The sequence below is a fragment of the Thalia democratica genome, chromosome 1, assembly GCF_965202585.1.
Source record: "Thalia democratica chromosome 1, ktThaDemo2.hap1.1, whole genome shotgun sequence".
NCBI lineage: Eukaryota > Metazoa > Chordata > Thaliacea > Salpida > Salpidae > Thalia > Thalia democratica.
Window position 1 is genome coordinate 45,584,135 of NC_139165.1, and position 27,445 is coordinate 45,611,579.

General features: G+C 26.2%; 1 protein-coding gene across 1 annotated transcript; it reads left to right on the forward strand.

Moving 5' to 3' along the window:
- Nucleotides 1-1,192: 1,192 nt before the first annotated feature.
- LOC145842944 (ribonuclease T2-like) lies at nt 1,193-12,739 on the forward strand. Its single transcript, XM_082950421.1, has 8 exons — nt 1,193-1,353; nt 1,885-1,949; nt 4,484-4,553; nt 5,241-5,314; nt 8,208-8,321; nt 8,490-8,535; nt 10,461-10,532; nt 11,782-12,739. The coding sequence occupies exons 1-8, from the start codon at nt 1,213-1,215 to the stop codon at nt 11,983-11,985; spliced, it is 786 nt and encodes a 261-aa protein (XP_082806547.1). The 5' UTR covers nt 1,193-1,212; the 3' UTR covers nt 11,986-12,739.
- The last annotated feature ends 14,706 nt before the right edge of the window (nt 12,740-27,445 follow it).

Genomic DNA, 27,445 nt, shown 5'->3' on the forward strand with positions numbered 1-27,445 from the left:
TCAATTAATAGTAAAATCTTAATCAAATAGAATTTTATTTTTAATAACTTAGTGGCCACTTTACCTGGAATTTGAGAAATTTTGAAAAAAAAAACTGGAAAAACCTGGAATTTTAAACATTTTTTTACATGTTTAGTAGAAAATTTTGATTTGAAACAAAAAATGTACCATATTGATAAAAATTTTTTGTCATTGTCAAATTTTTTTTTTATTATAAAACACATTTGAAGTAGCTTTCCAGTATTTTTTCCATGTTTTTATACTATTTAACACATTTTTTTACCTTTAACTTAATTTTAAACTAAAAATAGACCTAAAAATGTGTACTTTTGAAACCCTGGATGAAATTTTGAAAACCTGGAAAAAATTTGCCAAAAACAAGTGGCAACCCTGTAATAAACAATACTGCTTAATCAATTTGTTATAGTTAAGCTTTGTTACAATTATTGTTTTTTGTCAGTATAGATTTTCAAGATTGAAGCAGCAAGCAAAGACTTTTTCTAACAAATCTAGCCTTAAAAAAGACTTCTAATAGTAAACCTTGTCTGACAATTATAAAATGAAGACTATTGGTGTTTTAGTGTTTTATATACTAATATATATATACAATTCAATCACAGGGTTGCCAAAAATATTGAAACCTGGAAGAAATTTTGAAAACCTGGAGAAAATTTTCTGAAAATATTTGGAAACCCTGCAATTATTTAGAAAGTTATTGTATTAAAAATATAATTGATTAGTATGCACCATTTTTTTGTTTATTGGTTAGTTGTATCAGACGGCTATAACATTTTAAGATTTAATAATTTTTTAAAGTTCAATTTTGATAACAAAGTTTATAACAAAATTTAAAAATTAAACTAGTAGCAGTTTTATAAATAAATATTTAAACAATAATAATCTAAATTATAAAAGTTTTGTTTTCTAGTTTTTGTATTTTAATTGTAGACAATAGATGTTGCTTGAAAAATTCACCTTTTGTTAAAATTAAGCTGTTGTACTACTAATGCATACTCAATCTAACATAAGTTGAGATGAATAAGTCAATTAAAAAATAATAATTAATTGGTATAAAGTGTTTGGCTAAAAATATTTACTAAAACACAAATTAAATTTTATTAAATTAAAGTTTAAAATAACTAAGATTTTTGCATATTTTTTGATATCATATGTTTAATAAAAAAACAGATAGTTAATGCAATATATTTTGTAATGAATACTCAGTTTGCGTTGCAAAGTATCATCTTCCTTTTAGTTATTCTAAGTTTTGGGTTGTACCATTATAATAATTCTTACAATGACTTCATGATGATTACACTGCGGCAGTTTCCTAATGCATGCGCTGAACTAAATGTTAGTTATTTTATTGATTTCTATATTCTTATTATCTATACTAATTAGGTTGCAAATAATTTAATTTTTTACAAGATTTTTTAGCTGACTAATATATAAATTCATGATTTTTTTTCATTATATAGGTTAGTTTGTTAATCTTAAGTAACTGTTAGACTGTTTTAGTGAAATGTTATTACCATTTTAGAACTAACTTATTTTAGCAAACTAGTTTAAATTGTAGACAGCATGTAGACAACTGACTGGTGTAAATTGTAAACAAAATTAGTCTTAGCCAGCAGATACTTTAGGTACAGCCTAGCTGAATTTAAACTACATAAAAAGGGTAGGAATTAAAAAAAAATTACTCATATATGTGTGGCAATACCAAAATTGCATGTAGAAATTTATTATATGTTATATATAAAACAAAAATGATAAGTTTTTCTTTAATTCTTTTTTTGTAATCTTTTTTTAGCTTAAATTATATAGACTCTGTATGTCTTCTAAAGGCCTAATAAGCTATATCAAACTGCTAATTTAATGTTTTAGGTAGCTGAACAAAATTCATGTAATTCATCTATAACCAATGTATCTTGGATCATTCAAAGTTTTCAGTAAGTTTGTTAATAAAAAGCTTTTTTTTTTAGTTGGAACATGTTAAAAAGAATTGTTACATATGAAAACTTTTTATGTAAAAAATCATAGTATATTTTTTAAACATACTACTTTTATTGAACAAAATTTTGCTTACAAAGTTTTATTTTTTTTTAGTCATACAGAAATAAAGTAGCAGCATTTAGATCAGGTTTTTGCAAGCTTTTTTTCAGAAAGCCTCCTTTAAAGACATTATAAAATCTATTGCCCCCTACAGCAAGTTTACTCAAAAAACTACCATCAAAAACACCTAAGAGCTTTTTTTTGCACTTCATCATCAACTCCAGAATATTTAGTGTAAGTTTCAAATTATGACCCCATGGCCCCCCTGTGGCCTCTTTACTGCTCATGGTCCCTAAATTTCTGTCATGGCACCCAAGGGGACCACTTGGCCCATTTTGGGAAACCCTGGTTTAGATAATATTTTGTTTTTAAATTTTCAATGTTTAAATCATTTTAAAATTTTAAATCTTATATGCACTTGAAAATAAATTACCTTGGTTCTTAGTAGTTGAAGTTGTCATAATGATCTCTAATCCTTTAGAAATAGTTTGTATCTATGGAGTTTTGATTTTTTTAGTAAAATTATATTACATTTATCGCTAAAAGTAATTGAATTTTTTTTTTGAATGGTGTGAGACTGCATTGTACAATTTACACAAAAGTTTTTAACTTTTTTAGAAATAATATTGATAAAAGGAATCGTTTTTGTATTTACAACTTAAGATTTAATTTCTCAAGAAAAGCTCCTTATTTAGTTTATTAAGTATTAAGTAATAAACAATGTGTAAAAATAATAGTACTTTATTAAATACAATATAATGAGCTACTTAACTCTATATCACCTTTAGCTTATTAAAGGACAAATTTTTTAAAACTATTTTGAGGAAATAGATAAGTTAAGTTTCTTAACACAGAACTAAGTTTTGGAAACATTTAAACAAAGTCTTATCATAGTTAAATTATAAACAAAACATAAGTACAATCTTTGTTTAAATGCTTTGAAAAAGCACAAAGAAAATTTAAAATATCTATAAGTCTATTTTGGTCAATCAGGAAGTCTCATAGTTTTATCATTTTTCTTTATCTACTTCACCTCCAAACCTCCTTTGTGCACTTTATCTTTTGGCAAAGGCACATGACTTTCTCTCAAAACCACCAACACATAAACATGCTTGTCTTTTACTGTAATTTCTTTTTCTTCAGTATTTTACATGTTTAGTAATTGGTTGATCAGTAGGGTGCATCTGATGCCACAACCTTGGAGGTTTGCAATAAAAAAAAATCAGCATGGTTAAATCATGTAAAAAAGCAGCAGAGAAAATAGCTTCCTAGCTTTCACAAAAATTCAGCTAGTGAAGTTTAATAATGTTGGTTTATTTGGAATTTTATAAGTTTACCAAAGGGTGGGGGTTATTTTAATTTTTTTAACAAGTTAATTTTATTAAGTAAAATATTATCCGAGTTAAAAGTTGCTTTTAACCGTTTTTTCATAATAATATCATTTTTTTAATGTAGAAAATATCTAAACTTGAAATTTGTCTTATTTATCAGGATTGCAGCAAATAGAGTTTTTTTGTGTCTTTTGAAGATATAGGAAACTTATTTTTGTTACTAAATGAACTTTAAATTATATTACTTGTTATGTTGTATAATTTTTTTTTTTGAATATCTTAGAATAAAAATAAAGAGTATATATTTATTGAACAGGTTTTTTTAAAATCTATTTAGGTTGCGTCTTTCATTGTGTCAACTGCAGATCTAAGGCAATTCTGATTGGCTAACTTTTACTTTATAATAAAACTTTTTTGTTTTTTTTATATATATTTGGGTAAGGTGGATTAGGTATAAGGGTATAAATTAAAAATTTTTTGGAAAGGTAGGTTGAGGATAAGGGCATAGATGTTTATAATACAATACTGTATTATCACTTTACCTTGTTTGCATAACGTTATGAATGAAAACATTTCTAGAACTTACAACTGCAGCCGACCCTCTTTCATAAGGAACATTTAAATTCATTGACTTTGATTCCTTGTATTTAAAAATTCTCTTATGTTGTAAAAACTGTTTGATAGCTATTTAAAATTAAGTCAAGGTTAATTTGCAAAAAAAGGTAGTCCCCCTATTTCCATAGGTTTAAATCTAATGTTAAAAAAAAAAGTATAGTAGGTAAATAAGGTAATTAAGACTAAGGTGTCTAAAATTAAGGTTAACTATCACAACAAGATTGATACAGTTAAGATAGCATATGCTTAATGAATTTTGGTATACACTTTTTTTGTTGAATTAAGATTTTAAATGATGTCTCTAATTTTCAAACAAGAAAGGTTTTTTGTTAAGTATCAAAAAAGTATAGTTGTAATGTCTAAATAACTTAATGTTTATTTTATACTGTAAGTTTTTAATACACCAATTTATAATTTGTACTTAAAATATTGATAAAGTTGTATCAGAAAGTGTTGTTTTTCAAACAATTGTAATTTTTTTACAGAGGTTTTAAAAACAAACATGTGAGGACTTACTGTGATGATCGTTATCCGTTTATTCACAGAAACATTCAAGTAAGTGTTTCTAAAAAAAGATTGTTTACATACATTACAAGCTGTATGGTACAGTGTTTTTAAAATATTTACTATACATGTGCTTAATTGAATGTATTTGCTATGCAAAAAAGATGATGAACACTAAAATTTTGTTACATACAAGTATATTTACGATTAAATTTTAAACATTATTTATCCTGGGTCTTATTGTCACTATATATATTTTTGAAGTATAATTAAATAATGTTAAAATAAAGTTTTTGTTTAAATATGAAATTGTGAAAATGTTTTTCAATAAATATCTATGTACAAATTCTAACAGATTGTTTAGTAAAAAGTATAAAAAAGTCAAAATTTAATAAACAAGTTCTGTGCTGTAGTCTAATTGTCTCATTATTATTTCATTATCATATTTATATTAAACAAGTTACAACTAATAATTCAACCTAAAATAAAGTAGATTTTGTTCTTTAAAAATAAATTTAGAATAGTTTTAATTACTACATTAAATATTTAGCTTTTTTGTTTTACTAGCGTTTATAACGATTAGTATCTAAAAACTTTATTTTATAAAACAATATTAATGCAGAGTTGACTTAATTAATAAAGTGCACAACTTTAAATAATTTATAAATGTATGCTGTTAAGTTTTTTAAGCTTAATAAATTATTATTTTGTAACATTACCTAAGAATTTACTTCGCAGTCTAATCCACAACTCAATCAAAAGATGTTAAAGTTTTGGCCTTCTATTAGTAACACTACTATCAAAGAGCTTTGGTAAGTTTTTCTTTCATCAAATATATTGAAGCTAGAGATATGTTACAACGCTGTAAGTCAAGAAATTATAACCATCTATTCTAAACTCGAAGTTTTTAATTATCAAACAAAATTAATCTTAAATGTTTACCTTCAATATTTAAGTTTATGTTTAACGGTGACAATTTTAACAATAGTTTGAAAAGTATTAATTAAAAAAAAAAACTAATATTGCTTCTTTATCTTAAGTTATGCAGTTCTATGGAGTTTTCATAAAGTATATATTTGTAGTAGCATATATTATTGGAAATTAAAGTTTATAAATATTTGTAATATTAGTTTTATTGTTAAATATTTTAGGTTTTTGAAACTATTTATAACTTAGGAAAAATTATTTATTTTTTCAACTTAAAAGAAATAATTTTTCTGATTTGATATCTGCTATATGTCTAAATTATAACTACATACTGATTATTTCTTTTGTATGTTAATATTTCTATTAAGATGATAGTCAGCATAATGCAGGTTTGTTTAGCAAAATTAATTATTAAAAGTTGTAAAAAAATGTACAAAAAATGGTAAATGAATACATTTCTCTATTAAAATACTAAACAAGCTAGTCAAGAAAAATATTTTGTTATATCAGAATTAAATAACGAAATTAAGTTTGTTTTCTGATATAAAAAAAAAATATATTGCCAAAAAACCTGGAATCCTGGAAAAACCTGGGATTTGAGAAGTTTTGAAAAAAAAACCTGGTATTTTGAACAAAAATCACTAAAAAACCTGGAATTGAAAAAAAATTTTACATGTTAACGTTAAGTAGTAAAATTTTCATTTGACACGAAAAATATATCTTTTAGATATAATATTTTTGTTACCATCAAATTTTTAACTAAAAAATTATCTAAAGTAGCTCTACAGTATCTTTTCAATGTTGTTATACTATTTAACACAGTTTTTTAAGTTAAATTTAAACTAAAAATAGACCCAACAACATGTACTTTAAAAAACCTGAAAGAAATTTCTCAAAAACTAGTGGCAACCCTGTTACTAGTTAAAGTCAAATTTTTGCCATTTGGGAGTCATTTTCTAAAAATATTGAAATTAAATTTTATATGAAAGGTTTAAGAATATATTGTAAATTATTCTGTATAAAATTTAAAAAAAGCACAAAGTTTATCAGATATAACTAGTTTTCTTAAAGCATTAGGTGCAAGTTTTTACATTGTCAATTTTATCATAAATAGAAGTCATTGAAAGTTTTCTCTCCGTTTTTGGTAGATAAAACTTTTTTTAAATACTAAAAGTTTAATAGTTTTTATAAGTACTACTTAACAGTTTTAAAAAAATAAGAATGTTCGTTTATTAAAATATTAAAGGTTATTGTTTTTACAACCAAAATTTCAAAAATAAAAGGATACGTGTACTCAAAATTAAAAATCATACATTTGTAGAATATGGAATGTTTTGGTAAAATAAACTGTTTAAACTTAAGGAGGATTAATTGTATGTGATTATAAATTAAAATAAAACCAACCTCTTATAAATTACAAACTACTTTGAATAGTATTTAAGCAGTAAAAACAATCTAGTATTATTATTATTATTATTATTAAGTTTATTGTCCAACGAAGGACCTAGGCATTAAAACCTAAGCCGCTTAAACTGAAAGACACTAACATAAAAAGAAAAAACAAATTACAGTGATTAAATAAACACTAAGACATTAATGTAGAAAATTATAAAAAACCTATAAATGTAAAACTGTAAGCAAGTAGAAAATTTCCTCTATGAAATACTTATGTGTATTTTATTTTTGCACTTTTTTTTACTGATTAATTGAGTGAACTTGTTTTTAACATTGCTAGAGTATTTTTGTATCTAAATTTTATACATTCTGATAGTATTCTGAGTTTGTGGTTTGAAAGTAATGTTGCGTTTAAATTTCTTAGAGTTTGATAAGACCAGCTCGCCTCAAAGAATTTAGTTATTTTAAACAATTAGTTTTGACAATTGCTTATCAAAAACTAAATAAAAATAAACGCTGTTTCATATCAAAAGTATTTTTTTATTCCTTTTATTTGTAAAAATAACCAGTTTTTTTTTGATAACAGTATTTTTTAAACATTTTACTACTTAAAGTTATCTCCTATATTTATTAATTAAACTGTGTTTATCAAAACGCTAGGTGTGTCTAAGTGTTAAATTTAGGCTTAAAAGCTAGCTGTGTCTAGCACAGCAAAAAAGTTAAATTAAAATTTATTTTTTTATTTAATAACATAGCTACATGATGTTATTATCTTAATCTTTATTTACACAATACATATTTGCTGTTTATTAGTTTGGTGACCTATTTTTATTGGAAATAATTTTAGTAAAAATATAATTGAAAAAAAACCTATATACATTAGGCTATTTAGTAAATGAATAAGTTTAAATTGACTTGAACTAATACATACCTTACAACTAAAAATAAGAAGAAAAAAAGAGCATATGACCTTAATATTATGTTTTTTAATTGGTGATTGATTTCTATACTTACTATTTTTTGTCTAAAATCTGTCAGATAAGGATGTCAGATATATGGTCACATGATTTTTTTTGGTATTTATTTTCACAACAGATGTCTGCTTGTTTTCTTACATTTACCTTTATTGTTTTATAAATTAAGATCAACTTTTTAAATTTAAGTGTTTTATGGGATCCGATATCATATACTCACGGCTCATCACCAAACTTCAAGTAAAGTTTTTTACATATTCATACACAACATACGTGTATCTTTATTATAACATGTAGATAATTACTTCATTAGTTGGCGTAATGTTAGTTGTTAATTATCTTGTTCCGAAAAAACGAATTAGCTTAGTTTTTCAGATTCATAATTCAATGCGTTTTGTTTTCATCTTAGGGGCCACAATTTTCAGAAGTACGGCACGTGTGCGGTGCAACAGCACACGCTCGATTCTGACGTGGAATATTTCTACAACTCAATCGAGCTGTACGAACAACTTGATAAGCTGTTGTTAGTTTAACGCTGTTTAGATTATAAAAGTAAATGTTTTAAAGGATATCTTAAACTGTTTTGTGTTTGTTTTGGATGATTATAAAAAATATTTTTATGTTACTTACATTCTGTGTATGCTAATTTTAGTTGTTTATTTAGCTTTGATTTTTTTTTTTCAATTCGCAGGAAGTTAAATAAAGAAAATGAATTCACCAAAAATGGACTTTATAAGGTGGGTTGCTTTTGTTTATGTATTGCTTTATATAAGTACTATTACACATGGGGCCCAAATTTCGCTTAACTGGAAATAAGGAATAAAATTTGTCCAGAATCCCATATAAGTAAATCTCTTTTAGAACGGTGTAGCCTAGGATTATATCAATTATATTTTTTCAAGCTAAAAAAATTCCCTTTTAGTACTAAATTATCAGACTTAAAAAAGTAGTTTTCTCGAATGCATTTCCTTTATACCTTTTTCTGTATTGAAGAATAGTTTTATTTTAATTTAAAAAAAGAGGCAAGTTAAACTCATTATTTAAGTATTTTAGTTTTTTAACAGCTGTAGATGTTTAGTAGATATTATATACAAATTTTTTGCTTAGTACGACCACATTCAAAGTAACTTATATAATTTCAAAATGGATGAAATTAAACATAAATTTTCCAAAATTACTGTATTTAAAACAAAAATGAGTTGTTGGTTTTAGATGTTGGTGTTACTAGAATCTGCTTAATCAAAGTTTTTATCGATATATACATTAATTAAGTCCATGTGGGCCGTTTTTTCACAACTTTTGAAGGTTTACCATTGTAGGGTTATAGTGTAGTGTACAACCACACAAAAACCATAATCAAATTTGTACTTAACTAATACTAAATGCTGATACTATATATAATACTTAAGGCTACTCTTTATAAAACTGGGCGTAACAAATGAATGAACATATTTTATTAAAGAACAACTGCAAACACTAACAAGTATAAAGAACCATGTAAATTTTAAAGACTTTATGCTTTAAAAAATACTTTGAATGTTATTGAAACCTGGAAACACAAATTTAGATATTAAAGAATTTCAATTTTGGAATCTTTAAATAAAAATGAAAATTAACTGCTTGAAAATTAAATTATGAAGACACTTATGAGAAGAAAACATTCTTAACTAAAAACTTTACACAAAACAATCAAGCGCTATAAATGTGCATTTTGGAATAACATGTTTACTGCACTAGGCTGTGGCTAGAATGCCCCAACCACTATATGTGGCCTGTTTAGATAGCAATGTTCTTAACTTTATTCAACATTGCATCAAGAATTTCTTATCTGCTCATTATTTTCTCCATAACTCAACTGAGCTAAAATTTCATCAGTATTTTCAAGCGTTTCATTTTGGGATTTCCCCTTAAACACAAAACGGTTTCAAATACAATTTGATGTTCCATCACACCAGGTTAAGAAAAAAAAAGAACTTATAACATGATTAATATTTTTTTTTAATAAAAAATCCAAAAAAATCAATAATATCACTAACTTTTATTAGAAAAATACTCTGAAATATTATTTGAAAAAAAATAAGGTAGTGTTTGAATGGTTATTTTTTAACATTTTTTTAATCTTGTTTTAAAATATATCAAGATTACTTGAAGCAAAAACACTTCAAACGGTCTCGCAAAAACTAGCATAACTTGAGTTGTAGACAAAATTTTTAATTATGGTTTAAAGTTATAAATTTATTACAATCTATATTTCCTTTTCCCAAGTTTTCAAACAAAAGTTCCAAAATGATTTTTTATTTCCGGGCTCAATGTGAAATTTTTTACTACTTACTATTTTTTTTAAATAAAAATGGTTACAGCCTTAAATATACCTTTACGTTCTTAATAGATTTCAAGTTTTATAAATAAATTTAGCACAGTTTTTGTTTTTGTTAAAATTAAAATAACCTAAAAATCATACTATTATAAACGAACCTTAAGTTTGATATATTGAATTTATAAACGTTTGTACTTTGTGCATGTAATAAATAGTTTAAGATTTTTTTAGCTTACTATTAGAACTTTAAAGTTAATAAAGTTCCAAAAAAAAAAATAGCAGTTGTTATTTATATTAAATATATAATCTAAGCTATTTGTTTCTCAAGAAAATAAAATATTTCAGCTAGCTGATTTAGAAAAGCTATTCAAAGAAAAATTAAAGCATTCAGTGTTTCTCCAATGCTACAAATCCAAAGTTAGTTCCTGGTTTTGTTTGAGGCTTGAAACCTTGAGAAATATATTATTTTGGTCAAGTTTATGGTTACTATTGTTGTTACATAAATAATTAATAATTTTGGTTCATAGGTTTTAAAATAAACTTTGATAATATAATTATTTTTCTTAATTTTTAAGTGAATTAAATTAATCAACTGATACGGAAAAACATGTTCCAGTCAAGAATTAATTTAACTTCCTTGTTAACTTTTCCTAACATTTTAACTAAACTAAAACTATTCAACAAACGTATGTCAATTTGTTTTAAAGTTATTAATATAATAACTGAATCTAAACAAATAGTTTTTTTTAACATTTAATTAATTCTGATAAGTTATTGTAAATTATACCAGGATTTATTAAAGTCTAATCTTTAAGTAAATTATAAAAACTTGATTTTTTGTTATAATTATGGATGTTTTTGATTTTACCAACTTTGGTAGTCTTAAAAATATAATTGTTGTTTTTATAATGAATTTATTCTTTCAAGAGTTTATTTTACAAACTAAGTTTCGGTCAAAGACCTCGTCAGTGCTTAAATAAATCTTATTCTATATATTTGTTGTTTTAATAATTTTAGTTAGGTTTATATTGATTGTTCAAAACTCTACACAATATAATCTTTCATAAAATAAAGTTTGTTTTTTGTTATAATTACATTTTGTTCTTCTTTATTTTAATTAATTTCCTTATTTAGGTAGTTTAGAAGCAAATTTCAATAAAAGTAAATAGTTTAATTTTTAAAGATACAGACATATAGTTAAATATAAAGTATATTAGTAATTGTTTTAAATTTAAACTGAAAATAAAAATCTTGTTTTACAAATTTTATTGTATTAAAGTTTCCAACTTCCATTTTTAAAATAACTTTGTTTTTAACCTCGTATATAAAATCTTTTTTTTTGTAAAATATTTATGCTTCAACAACTTGGATCAATTTATCTATATTTTGGTTTATTTGCTATCAGTTTTTGATTTTAGTTTCATTATCAATCTGTAATTAAGCTAGTTTTCTTCTTTAAACTAGATTTTTTAAAATTCATGCATGTAATTATATAAAAAAAATTCATGTATATTTAACCAAGTAATTTTTTAATTAAGTGCTTGTGAGCTTTCTCATGATTAGTAAATACTCTAATAAACAGTATTTGAAAAATTAAACCGCAAAGCTTGTTTGATAAACTTTTCATGTTTGGCAACTTCAGTTCCTTTTAACTTTGTTGTTTCAGAGCGGCAAGCAAGTTCTGGCGCAAGTGGGGTTCTGCGTGGGGAGGAGCGACACGAGCAAGCTGGTCGATTGCCCCGCGACCGGCATCAGCGTCGACAGCGAGAGCCACTTGTGGGACGTCGTCTTCATCGACCCCCTGCTCGCCAAGCTGGACGGCGAAATCGCGGCTTGCACGGCCAGCTTGCAGGTTCAGCTGCGAAAGTAGCTTCCGAGTTAGTGTGGTTCCTATAATTTCAACTGTTTCGATCGACTGAGTGTTTTTAAGAAAAAAACAACGTTGCCTTAGATAATGTCTCGACGAATTTGATTTTTTAGTGTTTTTTTTTATTGGTTTTTTAATAGCATATAAGAGTACGCTGTTATTTGCTCGTTTGATGTAGAAAAGTTTCGTAAAACTTTCAAGTGGGTTTCGCTACGAAACTTTTTTTATTCAACACGCTTCGTTATATTGGCTTGCAAACTGACTGACTGTGAGACCTCTCGCTTCACTGGTTATTGTTGCACTGACATACCATATGATGATGATATAAAGTGAAGCTGCCTTACAAACCATATGCAATTTGGTGCCCTCTGTCTGAACACTTTTGCACACACACGAGTGTTTTGTCTGCGGCGTTTTAGTTTAAAGTTGACTTTTGTTTTTTACATTTGAATTAAAAGTGTTGCAAAAAGATAGTTTTTTAATGTTGTTTTGATTTAAAAACAGATTGCGGATTTTTTGATATTTATACAACCAGGTTTTTATTAGATAATCATTTTCTGCACTGAATTGTTTTCATAATACTTATGCGAGTTTTTTTATTTAAATTGCTAACATTTTCTAATAAATTTAGTAATATTTTGATATTAATATTTTTATTGTACTGTTATTTTGATAGTTTTCAAAATTTTTATAAACATTTGTAGGTGTTAATTCTTGTTTTAATTTTTTATCATTTACTGATAATACTGTTGTAACTAAGCTCTATCTAAAACAAGTTTTTTTTTTACACTAGTATTCTATGTTAATTTTTTAACTAATGCTAATTTTTTTTTTCTAAAATAATATTGATTAAAAGTTAAACAGTTTAATTTTATTTATGTTCCTTACGTACAATGAGGTTAACGAAGACAACATAACATTAAAATTTAATAAATGTTACTGTGTATATGATTTTTGCGTTTTGACTAAATGCATGTTTTCTTCTCTGTATTTGAGATTAACATTTAGTTTTTTTTTATGAACTTTTAATAAAAGTATTTTTTTAATACGTCAACTAAAACATCTTGTGAGTATTTTATTTAAAAAAAAACATGTTATACAGTCAATGATATATGCTACAAATCATATGATGCTAGTTAATTTACTTTGTTTAACTTTAGCATTGCTAAAGAAATTTGTAACAATTAGTTAGCAACAATTAGTAAAGTATTAAAAGTATATATAGAAAAAACAAATAGAAGCTGCTTGAAAATTTTTAAATTGAACAAAAGTTTAACTAGTTTGAAATTGAGTAATAAACTGATCTCTTTTAAAATTAACCTAACTCTTTACTTAAAGAGGCTAGGTGTCAAAAATGCCCGAAAGATACTTTTGCATGAAGGGTCATTTTGCACGGATTGAATTTTTTTATTTTTTTTACTATCACTGTTACCCCTAACCCTTAATTGATAACTTTTTTTTCTGACTATTTGTTTATATATTATTTTTAGATATATTTATTTTTTAACTATCAGTGTAACCCCTTACCCTTGATCAATAACTTTTATTTATATTGTTTTTTTTTTTTCTTACTATCACTGTTATGCTAAGTCTAACCCTTGTTTGGTTTTTATTTTTTATTAACTTTATTTTATTTTTTTTTTACTTTTTGTCATATATTTACTGTTTTTATTTTTATTACTTACCCTTGGTCGGAATTTATTTTAAACTTTTTTTCATCATTATTTAAAAAAAAAAAAATAACTTTTGTGCAAAAGTGTCTTCGTGCATATTTGACCTTTCCCCTACGTTAAGAATACCAACACTTAAATAACTAAATACAAAAGTATAAAATAAACTTCGAAAATGATAGCTTACTTAGAGTTTGTAATAATGTGATTTTAAATATACATATTTACAATGCTTTTATTAGGAAAAAGTTGTGTATGATATTTACATTTAGTTAATATTAAAAAAAAGTAAGTGAAGCTTTTTTCTATAAGTTTTGTTGAGTGGGCGACTTATAAAAAGCTCTTTTTTAAAGGCAATGGCAATGAAATAATCTTTATATTTGTTGTTTTTTAAATTAAATATTTAAACTTCATTAATTAAGTTATTTTTTCAAGAGAACAAATTATAGATTCGTGTTAAAAAAGTTTCTAAATAATATATATATATATATATAAATATTAATAAAACACAACGTTTTACAAATACAACTGTTTCACTATTCTGTTAAACAGAATAGATCTTCAGTTTGTTTATTGTAATAATATTTTAAAACATAAGTCAAAGTGTACATGAAATTAAGCAAAAACTTTAAGGATTGTTACGTCACTTTGTAAATCATTAAAAAATATAAGACACACTAAGATTACGTATATGTTCAAAACTGTTTAAAATAAACCTTGAAAAATGTTTACAATTACTAAAAAGTTCATTTCGTTTATTTAAAGCTAGATTTGAGTTTAATTTTGAGATCTCGTGTTTTTCCATATTGCAGAGAGTGCAGCCATGTTTTAAATTGAATTTTTTTTGTTCGTGCTAAAATTTCCCAGTTAATGCTAAAATCTTTATTTCTATCCTTTAAATCCCAGATATATCTCGAAAGCGTAGTTTTTAGTCTGTATTTACTGTTGTTAAAAGAACATTTATGCCGTTTGTACCTACTTTTAAACGGTAAACCTGATGAGCCAACATACTGCTTACTTTTCTCTGATGTTATTACCGTCGCTCTATAGATAACATTTGTTAATAAACAATTGCCATCCACCATGCATTTACCTCTGCAGTTGCATTGCTTTCCTTCTTCTGCCTTATCTTCTAACATTTTGCTATTAGGAGACATTTTCTGGCTCTTCGTGCTTGGCGTGCACGAATACGAACTTTTCAACAGTTTTCTATTGATAATTTTGTGGTACGGGTGCGTTGGGCCAAAGTTTCGGCTAACAATTTCCAGGAACCGTTTACCGATTTTTGTCTCTACCGACAAACAAAATGGTGGCGTGAAATATAGGATATTTTTCCCTTTCCGTTTGGTCTTTTTCTCGTTACCAGCGTTATATTTCAAATCGTGATTGTGACCTCCTTTTTAATTGCTGCTTCCTGGTAGTGCTGTTTCGCTCTGTTAAAGGAGCTATCATTCTTAGATGTGGTTGTCAACCTTTTGTCGATAGATTTAGGTACTTGATTGACAACATATCGAGGGTGGTTTGACATTGACATAGGTGGCTTGGAGATTTGATTTTCTGTACGGTGCATAAGTGTCATTGCGAAGATCTAGCTCTACATTCAAAAAATCAGTTCTTACTAGATTGGAATCTATAGTTATTTCTAAGTCGAATCTACTAATCACCTTTCTGAGTCTTTTTGAAAGCCGCTCAATAACTGGACCTGAATTACTTTCTACGATCGCTAAGCCATCGTCTCTATAAATTCCAAACTTGTTCTGCTCAAAGATATTTTCCTTCTCAATTTCATACAGTATAAGTAACTCTACTAGTTCGCATACTTCTGCACCATAAAAACTTCCCTGCGGTATATCAAAATCATCACAAAAATAAATAAACTTACAAAAAATTAAGTTACACAAAAATAAACTTCTCTTGGAACAACTGTTTCTGCGTTCAATACGCGTCCTCAGCCAGATAGTTTATCATTTAATGCTTATTGAACAAAAAAAGCGCTAAAAAAGTTTGGTCTAAGGACCTGGTGTACAAAGGAACTTTTCGGTTATCGAGTGTTACACCATTCATTATTTTACTCAATTAAAGGCAAACTTCTAATTGGTTACATGACCATTCAATTTCGGACAATTCAAATTCTTTAAAAAAAATTTAAAAACACTATATTTCAAAAAGTATTATAAATTTAAAAAAATAAAAAGATAGATCTTATTAAAATCTACAAGTCACACAGTTACTTCTCCTGCTTGTCTAACATCTTTCGTCTGTGTCCCATTATTAGTTGTCCCATTTTTTGTATACAGGAATAGCGCTCTTTTAGTGTCTTCCTGTTAAAAATTTTAATATATGGATGGTCTTCTGTAAAATTTTTATCCACAATCTCTAGGAAGCGTTTCTTTACCCGTGTTGCTAAACTTTTGGAGAATGGAGCATTGAAATATAGTATATTTCTTCTCCTCCATCTTTTCTTGTTCTTACTCTTCTCGTGTTTTTGACTATAGGCTATTTCGTGATCATATCCATTTGCTCTTATAGCTTCCTGGTAGTGTTGAGTTGTTTCCTTAAATTTGCTTTGATTGCTAGAAATCTTGTGAAGGCGGTTATTTACTGCGACCTGGATATGTTTTAAGACATGCTCTGGATGGTTTGACTTTCTATTCACTTAAACTATATGCGCATTTGGTTTTCTATACGGCTTGTAGCTTTCGTTTTGTAGATCTAAAGTTACATCTAGGAAGTCTGTTACAAACAAATTGGCCTTAATGATAACATCAAAGCCAATTTATTTAAAACCTTCTCTTAGTTGTTTTACTTCACTCTCCATACTTGGTCCCGATAGAATGTCTACCACTGATAGACCTTCGTCACGGTACATGCAAAAATTACAACTAAAGATATTTTCCTTGTTCAACATATAAAAGATATATAAGCCAACCAGTTCGCAAGTTTCTGCGCCATGTAAGCTTCCCATGGGTACATCGAAGCTGTTCTCGTCATGCTTTTTCGACCATGGTTCACCTTCGTGGAACAGTACTGTTTTGCAGCAATGTCTGATTAACTCTTTTTCATATTCTTTGGTTTCAATTAGGCCTGCAGCAAAATTAAAGGAGTCTTCTAAGATTGTTACTGAGATGTTTAGGTAGAAGCTAACTATTTCGAATTTGATAAACATTGAAGTTGATTTGTTATTCAAGTTGTTGAACCGGTTCAATACTTCATATGTATTTTTCCATTCAGGGTTGCCACTCGGTCAGGAAATCAGGAAAAGTCAGGAAAAATTTAAAAAATTGACAAAAGTCAGGAAAAATGGGGGGTTTTGAAAAAAAGTCAGGAAATTTGATAAAATTCAAAAAAAAATCAGGTTTTGTCAGTTTAAATTTACAAAATTCCTTGTTTTCCAAAGCCTTCAAATGGTAAAAATTAATTAAAAGTCCTTTAAAGTCAGAAAAAAATTCCAAAATTTTTCAAGAAATTTACAAAAATATTTAATTTTATTTCCAATGCCTTCATCTGGTATAAATTAGTAAAATATCCTTTATAAAACTGCAAAAATTTTATATTAATATATTGAACAAGTACCTTACTTGAACAAGCAGATTTTGTAAGCTTTTTAGTATTGATGATCTGTAGCAAGGACACTTCCATAGTGAAACTGTGATATATACACAAAAGTTTATCTAGCATAATTTTAGAATCAAAAAGTTTTTTCTTTAAGTAAATAATTGAGTTCTTCATATTTAAGCACTTAGTTTAGTATTTTATCTAACAAGTTAATGTGTATACTGAAGCGGAATGCAGACCAGATGAAGGAAACAATATCTTCATTAGATAAAGAGGTTCAAAAAGCTAATAAAAAAACGGAGAAAATATATTTTAGTACATACATTTAAATAAAAGAGTATTTAATAAAGTTCTTTATTGTTTTAACTGTTAAAGTTCGTTATTGTTTTAAGGTTTGAGTTGTGAAAGATCCTTATTGATTTAAGGTTTTAATTGTAAAAGTTCCTTATATGTGGTTTCATTTATTTAGATACATTTAAGCTGAGAAATTCTAAAAAAATGTGTTCTTTGTTGTTTTAAGGTTTCAACTGTAAAAATTTGTTATTTTTTTAAGATTTTAGTTGTGAAAGTTCGTTATTAAATCAAGGTTTTAATTGCAAAAGTTCTTTATATGTTGTTTGTTTATCTAGATACATTTATTCTAGGAAATGCTCAAAAATTGTTTTTTTTTCAGACAAGCTGTGTTTATAAGGAAATAATACAAGTATTTTGCTGATAGAGCTGTCTATTACAAACATCAATCAAACACAGATGGTTCAAGTAATGTACTGGAAGTTTGATGATAGAATTCAGCAAAAAACTGTTGTTTTTAACCTGTATTAAAATTAGATAGAAAGCTTTATATAGTTTCAAGTGTTAGATTATGTATTTTAGAATAAGTTTAATTTAAGAGTTAGATTTAGAAAAGTCAGGAAAATTTTGGTAAAAAGTCAGGAAAAGTTCGAAAATTTTTCTCAGCTTGATCAGTGGCAACCATGTCCATTGCTTTAAGTTACGTTTTAATCTCATTATATTGTTGATTTTATCTGAGTTTGTTTTAGCAGGTTTACCAGTAAAATTTTTTTGCTGGATTAATTACTCTATAGATTAGTTTGTTAGGAAAATTTTGTTTATGGTCTTTTAAGTGAATTAAATATATGTTATACGTTACTTAAAAAATTTAAGTTTAAATACATCATACCGAACTGTTAACAAAGTTTTTTTTTTTTTCATAACTAGAAGTTTAAATGGTATGTAATAAATACTCCATTTAATGAAATAATTTGTTTACAACAAAATGTACTACGAACAGTATATTTAATTTTTTGTTACAAGTAAGATATTTTTAAACTCTATCAGCACAAAGCATCTTCAGTTTTTATTGACAAATGAAAATAATGATTTGATTACAAGACATAGAAGTGGACAACGTACATCCTTAATTCCAAAAACCTCTGGCCCACGACGTACTTTTTAAGCTTATAAAGACTTGTGTAAGAAAAATACTAAACGTGTTCGTAACTTGGCTTTTCTTTGTACGGTAGTGCTTATTATAATATAATTTCGTTACAGTTTAGTATTTGTTTATAATACTAATTTATAGTTAAAAGACCTTTTAAATTCTTGCGCTTCAACTGTAGAAGTTGTACACCCCTAACCTAATGTAGCAATAATAATAAAAAGTAATATCATTAGTCTGTAAAAACTTCTGGTTTAATTTCTTTGACTATTTTTAGTAGTACAGAAGTTTTTTTTTATTCAAAAAAAGTTATAATGGTATTTTGTACAAAAGTTTTCCGAAGTTATTAAGACATTTTTTTGTAATATTTAAAAATAACGCAATATATCATATCAAGAGAGACTGACTAAAATTGACCTAAATACTTTTGAAAACAAAAAATTGGAGTTGGACTATCTTCAAACTTAAAAGTGTTGTAAACAAAGACTATTTTAATTGCTGTCAATAATTATATGACAAGAGTAAACAATAGAATAATAACCAGGGTTGCCACTCGGTCAGGAAAAATTTAAAAAAATGACATAAGTCAGGAAATTTGATAAAATTTTGAAAAAAATCAGATTTTGTCAGTTTAAATTTACAAAATTCCTTGTTTTCCAAAGCCTTCAAATGGTAAAAATTAATTAAAAGTCCTTTAAAGTCAGAAAAGAATTCCAAATTTTTCCTAAAAATTTACAAAATACATTTAATTTTATTTCCAATGCCTTCACCTGGTATAAATTAGTAAAATATCCTTAATAAAACTGCAAAAAATTTCTATTAACATATTGAAAAAGTACCCTACTTGAACAAGCAGATTTTGTAAGCTTTTTAGTATTGATGATCTGTAGCAAGGACACTTCCATAGTGAAACTGTGATATATACACAAAAGTTTATCTAGCATAATTTTAGAATCAAAGTGTTTTTTGTTTAAGTAAATAATTGAGTTCTTTATAATTCAGCAGTTAATTTAGTATTTATGTAACTAGTTAATGTGTATACTTTACCTCTTTTTAATTTTTTCAAATTTGTTTAAATTCATAAAATAAGTTATAAAAGAGGTATATGCCAAGATTAAGTTTATTCATTATTTGTATTTTTTGTAGAGTAACTTAAGTTTTTAAAGTAAATAAGAGTATATTTATTTGTTACAAATTTTGTACTAAATGATAGGAGGAAATATTTTTTACAACAGATATATAGTTTACTCTTTAATGTCTTTTTTTTTACGTTACTTAAGTATATACTTTTTTTATTGATTTTTATTTTAAGGATTTTATATTAAATAATTTGGGTAGTATTTTATTAAACTAAGTGAACAACTTATATAAGTAAAACATGTTTTAAGTAAATACTTTTTATTATTAGATATTTTTAACTTCTAGGTTGTTTTACAACTTATATGCTAAGTCTGACTAAAGTTTACTTTTTTAGTTAGATAAATAGCTTATTACTGGTAGAGAGTAAATTTATTTTTCGTATTAAGGTGTTAGATTAGAATTATTTGTACAGAAAACTAATACTTTATGTACTGGGTTTTCAAACTCAGACTAACAATTGTTATTTTTTTCAGATCACTATTTAATTGTTTTTTTACATTACAATTATGCCAAAGTTTTAATTTTAAAAGTTCCTTATATGTCGTTTTGTTTATTTAGATACATTTATGCTAGGAAATTCTAAAAATTTTTGTTATTTATTGCTTTAAGGTTTCAACTGTAAAAATTTGTTATTGTTTTAAGATTTTAGTTGTGAAAGTTTGTTATTAATTCAAGGTTTTAATTGTAAGAGTTCCTTATATGTCGTTTGTTTATCTAGATGCATTTATGCTAGGAAATGCTAAAAATTGTGTCTTTTTTCAGACAAGCTGTGTTTATAAGGTAATAATACAAGTATTTTGCTGATAGATCTGTTTATTAGAAACATCAATCATACACAGATGGTTTAAGTCAGTGCTTCTGAAATGGGGTTCCGCGAAGCCTTTCGAAATTTAAAACAGAACATTTATTTAATTGAACATTTTATGTAAAATTAAAATTAGGGGTTCCGCGGAAAAGTTGAACTTCGGAAAAGGGTTCCGCCACTAGAAAAAGGTTCAGAAGCACTGGTTTAAGTGATGTACTGGAAGTTTGATGATAGAATTCAGCAAAAAACTGTTGTTTTTAACCTGTATTAAAATTAGATTGAAAGCTTTATATAGTTTCAAGTGTTAGATTATGTATTTTAGAATAGATTTGATTTAAGAGTTTTATCTAGAAAAGTCAGGAAAATTTTGGTAAAAAGTCAGGAAAAGTTCGAAAATTTTTCTCAGCTTGATCAGTGGCAACCATGAATAACGTACAAACATGGTCTTAAAAACTGTTAGAAGTTTTCAAAGAACAATTATTGTGTGGAATAAATTACTATGAATTCTTTCGAGATGTAGGTTTAAAACTATAAAAAAATCACTTAGGTAAAGCAATTAGTAGTAAAAAGTGATAAACAAACAAAAATAAGATAATAAGTTAGTATTAAATTCATAAATAACTTGACTTTGTTCTGATTTGCTACTGTTGATGTTTACTAAGTTATATATTTTTTTTTTAACCGCCTTTTATATAAAACTTTTAACAACCATGTTTAAACTTGTTTGTTTTGTACTTTAAGCTGCTAAATTTTGTTAAAAATTTTTTTGTACGGATATTTGACCAGTTAACATAGAAATACTTTAACTGAGTTATCATGTTTCTTCGTCGTACTTTTTATAAATATTCATTCGTTAATCTAAGTTTTCGTTTGTCTATTATCTTGTGATAGACATAACCCACTAAATAAGACTCACAAGATTAATATTTATCACTTATATTATAACTAACAATCAAACTAAATTAGAACAATAGTTTAAAATTTATAATTCAAGTAACTTTTTTATATAACGTAGATATAGAATACACAAGTTTATTGGTTTAGGAACTAAAAGATAATTTAATAATTAAATACTACTGAAATAAAGTTAAAGCAAGTATTGATGTGTAACAAAATGAGAAGAAATCAAAAAAAATAGTTAGTATATATACCTTTATTGTTTCAAATAAAAGATTTCTAACATAAAGTTTATCTTTGGATTTTGCTCAACAATTTTTCTAACTTTTATCGAAATGAAAAAAGTTTTAAAATACTTTCAAACTTTATAATATTTGTAGAAATATTTAACATAGTATTTTCTTTTTGCTGTTTGTTAAATGCTTTGTGTCTTGTTAGGGATACTTTAATAATAAATTTAGTTTACAACTATGGCTCTTTCTAACTAACTGGGTCTGTATCCGGCCAAAGTAAGGATGCCGAATTCGGATATTAAATTTTAAAACGAAGATCACCCTCAGCCATTAGATCACTTTTACTAAACAGTTATTTCTATTTTTTAACTTAAAAATAACTCAAGTTTAAATCTATCAAAGTAGGTTAGGTTTTGATGCCGGATTTAAATGTTGTATAATGGGCAACTACAACGATCAAAATATTTTATTAGCATCATACCGTATGGTACAACTTGACAGAAATATTTGAACATTAAATTGAATAGCTTCTCTAGTTTTTAATTATCTAATATTAATTTGTTAGATACCAAACCTACATCAATTAACATTTAATGTCAAATATTTTAACTGAAAAACCAGTCAACTAATAAAAACTACATCAATGTATATTGAACGCGATCAAAAAAATTATAGTAAATATGATCTAGTCTTGAAAGAACAAGATTTTAGTTGCTTGGCTGAATTTACAAAAAAATACAGGCCGGGCTTATTAAAAAACTATCTTAATGAGCTTTGTATTTTTGTATAAACATAACTATTTAGAACTAAAATTACAATTCAAAGCAAATAAGCGCTACTTTTTACTAAAAAATCAAGTTAAGGGAGTTTTTCAAATAATCGTTGTAAAAAACTTAACTTTGTTAGTCTAGAACAGATTTTTTTCGATCAAAAAATACGTTACCAGAGATAAATTTTAATAAATTACAAATCACTTTTTATCCAATTTATTTAGAGTATTTTATGTTTAAAAATCAAAATACATACAACACTAAAATACAAAATTATAATTGGAGCAACAAACATAAAATATATTTGACATCAGTAGAAAAAACTTATAAAAATGAATACCTCGATAAAACTTTTTTGACCGATATTAACTTGATTTTGAGAAAACTAAGAACAAGATATAAACAAAATAAAAGCTTCACACTACAAATAAATTAACGCTTGTAACGCAATTTTCTCAATACGGGTTTGTTGTGAACCAAAAAAGCAGTCAGTTGGTGGTGTTTAGCTCATCCTCCAGAAACTTGTACTCAAAAGTAAATTTTTGTTCCACGATAATTTCCCACTTTACGTAATCGAAGTACTTAACAGCTCCCTGCTCGTATTCTTCTGTGATAACTGCTGGTAAGCTGCACCTGCAATTAAAAACAATTGATTATGAATCTAAAAATATGAGCACACTAGGAAATTGTAAAATTTTGTTAACTTGTTCTACGCAATTCAAAACGAACCGCTGACACCACATTAGGTACTGCGTGTGAAAGCGCCAGCCGTGTTTCTTCAACGCGCGGGCGGCCATCATCTGCGCCTCCGTTCCCTGCATGTAGTAAAAAGTGAAGAACAATGACTCCGTGCTCAGCCGCATGTAGTACTCTAAAGTCTGACTGGAAACCGGTTGTTGCGGTGAGTAGGTTGACCGTTGGTTGGGGGAAAACCCTTGAGGCGGACTTCCACGCCCACTCGGTGAAAACTTATGTCGAGAACTTTCTACCACTTGGAGTTGCTCGTTTCTCCCCGTGTCTTGCCGCATTTCTCTGAGGTTAAGAGGTTCATTCAGAGCAATTTTTTCACGCTCTAATAGTTTCCCGACCGCCTGACTCTGTTTTAGAGACGCACCAAGCGTCATTCGATCGAACGCGGTTGACATCGACAGATCACGAGACTGTTGGGTCAGTTGTTGTGATGTCACAAAGTCGTATTGTTTTTTGACTTGTGGATTGTTACTTTCCTTATTTATTATTGGTATTGTTTTATGGTCAACCTTCACTGACGGGTTCATTTTATTGGACAAGGGTTTAGCACCACGATTTAGTTTTGATATGACAGCAGTTATGGCTTTTTCAATGTTTGATAGAATGAATATAAAAACTTATATGTCTTTACCTAAAACAGATAATTGTTTTCAGTATTTCAGTTATATCCACAACTACCTAAACTAAATTATAACTACTAGTTAATAATTAAAAAATAGCTTTAATTACCACCTGGTAACTTTTTAAACAAAAATCTGTAGATTATGTTATCTGTTATCAACTATTACAAGTTGTCTTTACAACTCAACTATAAAGCAACTAATGGATGAAATTGTATTGGCATTGTTGTTATGAAGTGAGTAATCAGTGATTATAATTTAGCTTGAAATACTTATTTAGTGTTTATGATATCAGTACTTTTTTTAGTGTTGGTAATTAATGGTAGCGTTCAACATATCAATACGTTCAATTTAAATTTGTAATGTTTGTTTTACGTAAGAAATAGGAAAAACTGGTACAGCGATGGGAAAATGTGGCATGCTAAATAAAATATTTCGGTCCACAATGTCCTGTTTACATAGTACAGAAAAAGTATGTTCTTTTTGTTTGTGAGTAAATGTTAGTTTCATTAAACATATTATGTTGTAAACATATTTTTTTGTAATAAAGTATTTTTTACTAATACAGTGACCCACAAAGGACTTTTTTCAGTAAATCTGTCCCGTTCAACTTAAGAGGGTGATTATTTTTGACGTAAGTGTTTCTATAAAAACTCTGTAGTCTAATTGTTATCGTATAGCCATTATAATATATCGGGTAAAACTTGTGTTAACACTTTGTAAACTTTTTTTTTAATAGGACGTATTGAACTATAGCAATTATGCTAAAAAATACTTAAATATTGGCTTTGAAATGTTATGCTATGAAACCAATGATGTTTAATCTTATTAGATTAACTTTTTTCTAGGTTATTTTATTTAAATACTTTTGAACAAGGTTTATTGCTTATTTAAAAGAATATTTTTTTGTTAAAATTAATACCTATGTAAGAAAGAAACTAACAAACTGTGCAAACTAAATATTTTTTTACTGTATTATACAAGAAATTAAACTGATCCTGGTGTATGACTTGATTACCCAAAAAAAATTTCGTACACAGCCATGTCTTCTGACCATAATCTTTGATTATTTTTTTCTTGCCTTTCAAAAACTTAACTAACAGAGAAAATATGTTGTAAAAAAAATTAATAAATAGTTCTATGTTGTATTTTATATTTACTTTTATTGTAATTATTTCTTAGAATTATTAGCATAAATAATGACAATTAACATTAAGAAATTAAAATAGTAATAGTTTTTATACATAAAACGTCTTTATACCTGGTTGAAATAACGTTTTAATTTAAATACAAGTTAAATACTTGTTTATTAAACTTTATCACACATATTATCAAAACATTAGTTTGAGTCTACATCTTTAAGAAAAGTTATTAAGTTGTAATGATAGTTTTTTCTTGGAAAACAGTACTTTAAAATGGTACTACATTTCATAAACTTTAGTGTTCTACAATTTGTATCTAATCTTCTTTTACAATTGAAATATCTTTTTTTTCTATTCATTTACTTCGAATAAATATAATCTATAAAAGTTTTAATTTTATCATAAAAAGTAATGTTTCTAGCATTAAGCTTTAGTATGAAAATGTATATTTTAATTGTAAATCAGCATACAATATTTCGGTTTAATGCTGTTCTAAAGAAAATATTGAAATGTCATTACGTTAATGTTGTGGTTCAGTAGTTTAAAAGACATGGTGAACTACAGAAACCAAAACTTTGAAAAATTAAATAAACATAAATTTTTTATATCTAAATATTAAAGTATAAGACGTGCATAAATCTGTTTTTCAATATGACCTAATTTTTAATTTTTATATATCTAAAATAGATAATAAACTTACTCCAAGTATGTTTTTCATTTACAAGTAACTAATTGTAGTTCAACTAAAGCAATTAACATTGAAGTAAGTTTCTCGTTTTTACTAAAAAGTATTCATATACCTCACTTTTTACTTACTCTAGGCATTTTTAATTAAAAACTTTATGCATATTAGTAAAAGTTTCCTTTTACAACAAGGCTCTCAAAAGTTATAGTTCATTTTGTTATAGTTATATTTATAGATCATTTTGATATAAGTTCTATAGTTTATTTAACTGAAATTTGAAACAGCTGATAACTAGGTTTGCATTAACAGAATATATAATTATTGATTTCTAGTATTTGCATCTTGTGATTTTAACTTTTTTTTTCAATTTAGTAAAAAAGTATAAATAAATCTATTAACATATGTAAAGTTTCTCGTTAAACAACGATCTTAGTGAATATTCCATGATTTTTTTTTCAGTGAGTACAAAAGCTCCAGAAACCCATTCTAAACACGCCCCTATAACAAAGCATAAACAGATGTTTTTTGTTAAATGAAAACCTTATTGCTTTTTGATAAAAATGTGATTTTTAATATTTTTCGAATTAAACAATCCAATCAAAACTATTATCACCATATAAATAACAAAACTAATGCAGTGAGCTTATACAGCAATACAGAACGCAATTAAATTCAAAGCTTCATCCGCATTATTTTTCAATTGAACATAACACTTCTTAGGAGTTTAGACATAAAACCCTTCGTTTGTATTTTAATTTGACGCACAACTTTAGTCTAGCTTTAAATCAAGAATAAAATATATTTTTATTTGGTATGCTATAGTAATACAAATTACATTATATTTTTCGATTTTGTCATAATTAGTAAAGAAAATCAAAACACAATTATGTTCAGTAAAGTGTTTATGTAATTAAAGTATTATTTAAATTGTTGAAAAAGAAAGCTTGTATTATTATTATATTATACAAGATCAATTAGTGCTAAATTAGCAAATAGTAACAAGATAAAACATTAGAAATGATCAAAATTTAAAATTTTTACTAGTGTTTAAGTTTTTTGGATAAAATACTATTAATATATAAAACGGCTAGTTTGATATTTAAACTTTTAGGTTATGATATTTTACTTTAGTTTGATGAGCATGTTATAACAATATAAATTAAAATAAAAAGGTACATACAAATAATTCAAGCTTATCATGATTCTAACGTAAAAACAGTTTAGTTTTTTACGCAATTGAAACACGTATCGTATGACTATATCATAATGTATTTATTCTAACATCCTTTTATTGAGTGTAAGTATGGGATAAAGATCTACCTTTACCTTGAAATATCTTAACTTTAAATCAAGATTCGGTCGAAAATAGATCTTTTTGTAAACATTGATAAAGTTTTGAATTTTTTTTTAATAAATGCATTTTTAAGTAAAAGTAGTAAAGTTTATTAAAAAAATACATAATATTAAAAAAAAAATTATAAAAACAAAAGGTAAGTCAAAATTGTTGTATCCTTGTATTCAGGGGTCGGCAAACTGCAATCTGCAAATCAAAAGTCTGCGGCAAGCGATGTACTCTTTAGCTAAATGCATACTCTTTCAGAACCTTACAAAAAATTTCTATGTAGTAAAACTAAAATAAATGTTTTTTTAATTATTAATTAAAAAACCTAGTATTTTATTTTTGCAAATTTTACCACACTCTCCGTTTATAGTAGTACTTTTTATTATTTACTATAGATATTTTAACTAACTGCGCCC

Coding starts and splice junctions, on each gene's coding strand:
- LOC145842944 (XM_082950421.1), top strand. CDS start 1,213: ATGAATACTCAGTTTGCGTTGCAAAGTATCATCTTCCTTTTAGTTATT. Junction 1,354..1,884: donor ATGCATGCGCTGAACTAAAT/GTTAGTTATTTT, acceptor TTAATGTTTTAG/GTAGCTGAACAAAATTCATG. Junction 1,950..4,483: donor TGGATCATTCAAAGTTTTCA/GTAAGTTTGTTA, acceptor ATTTTTTTACAG/AGGTTTTAAAAACAAACATG.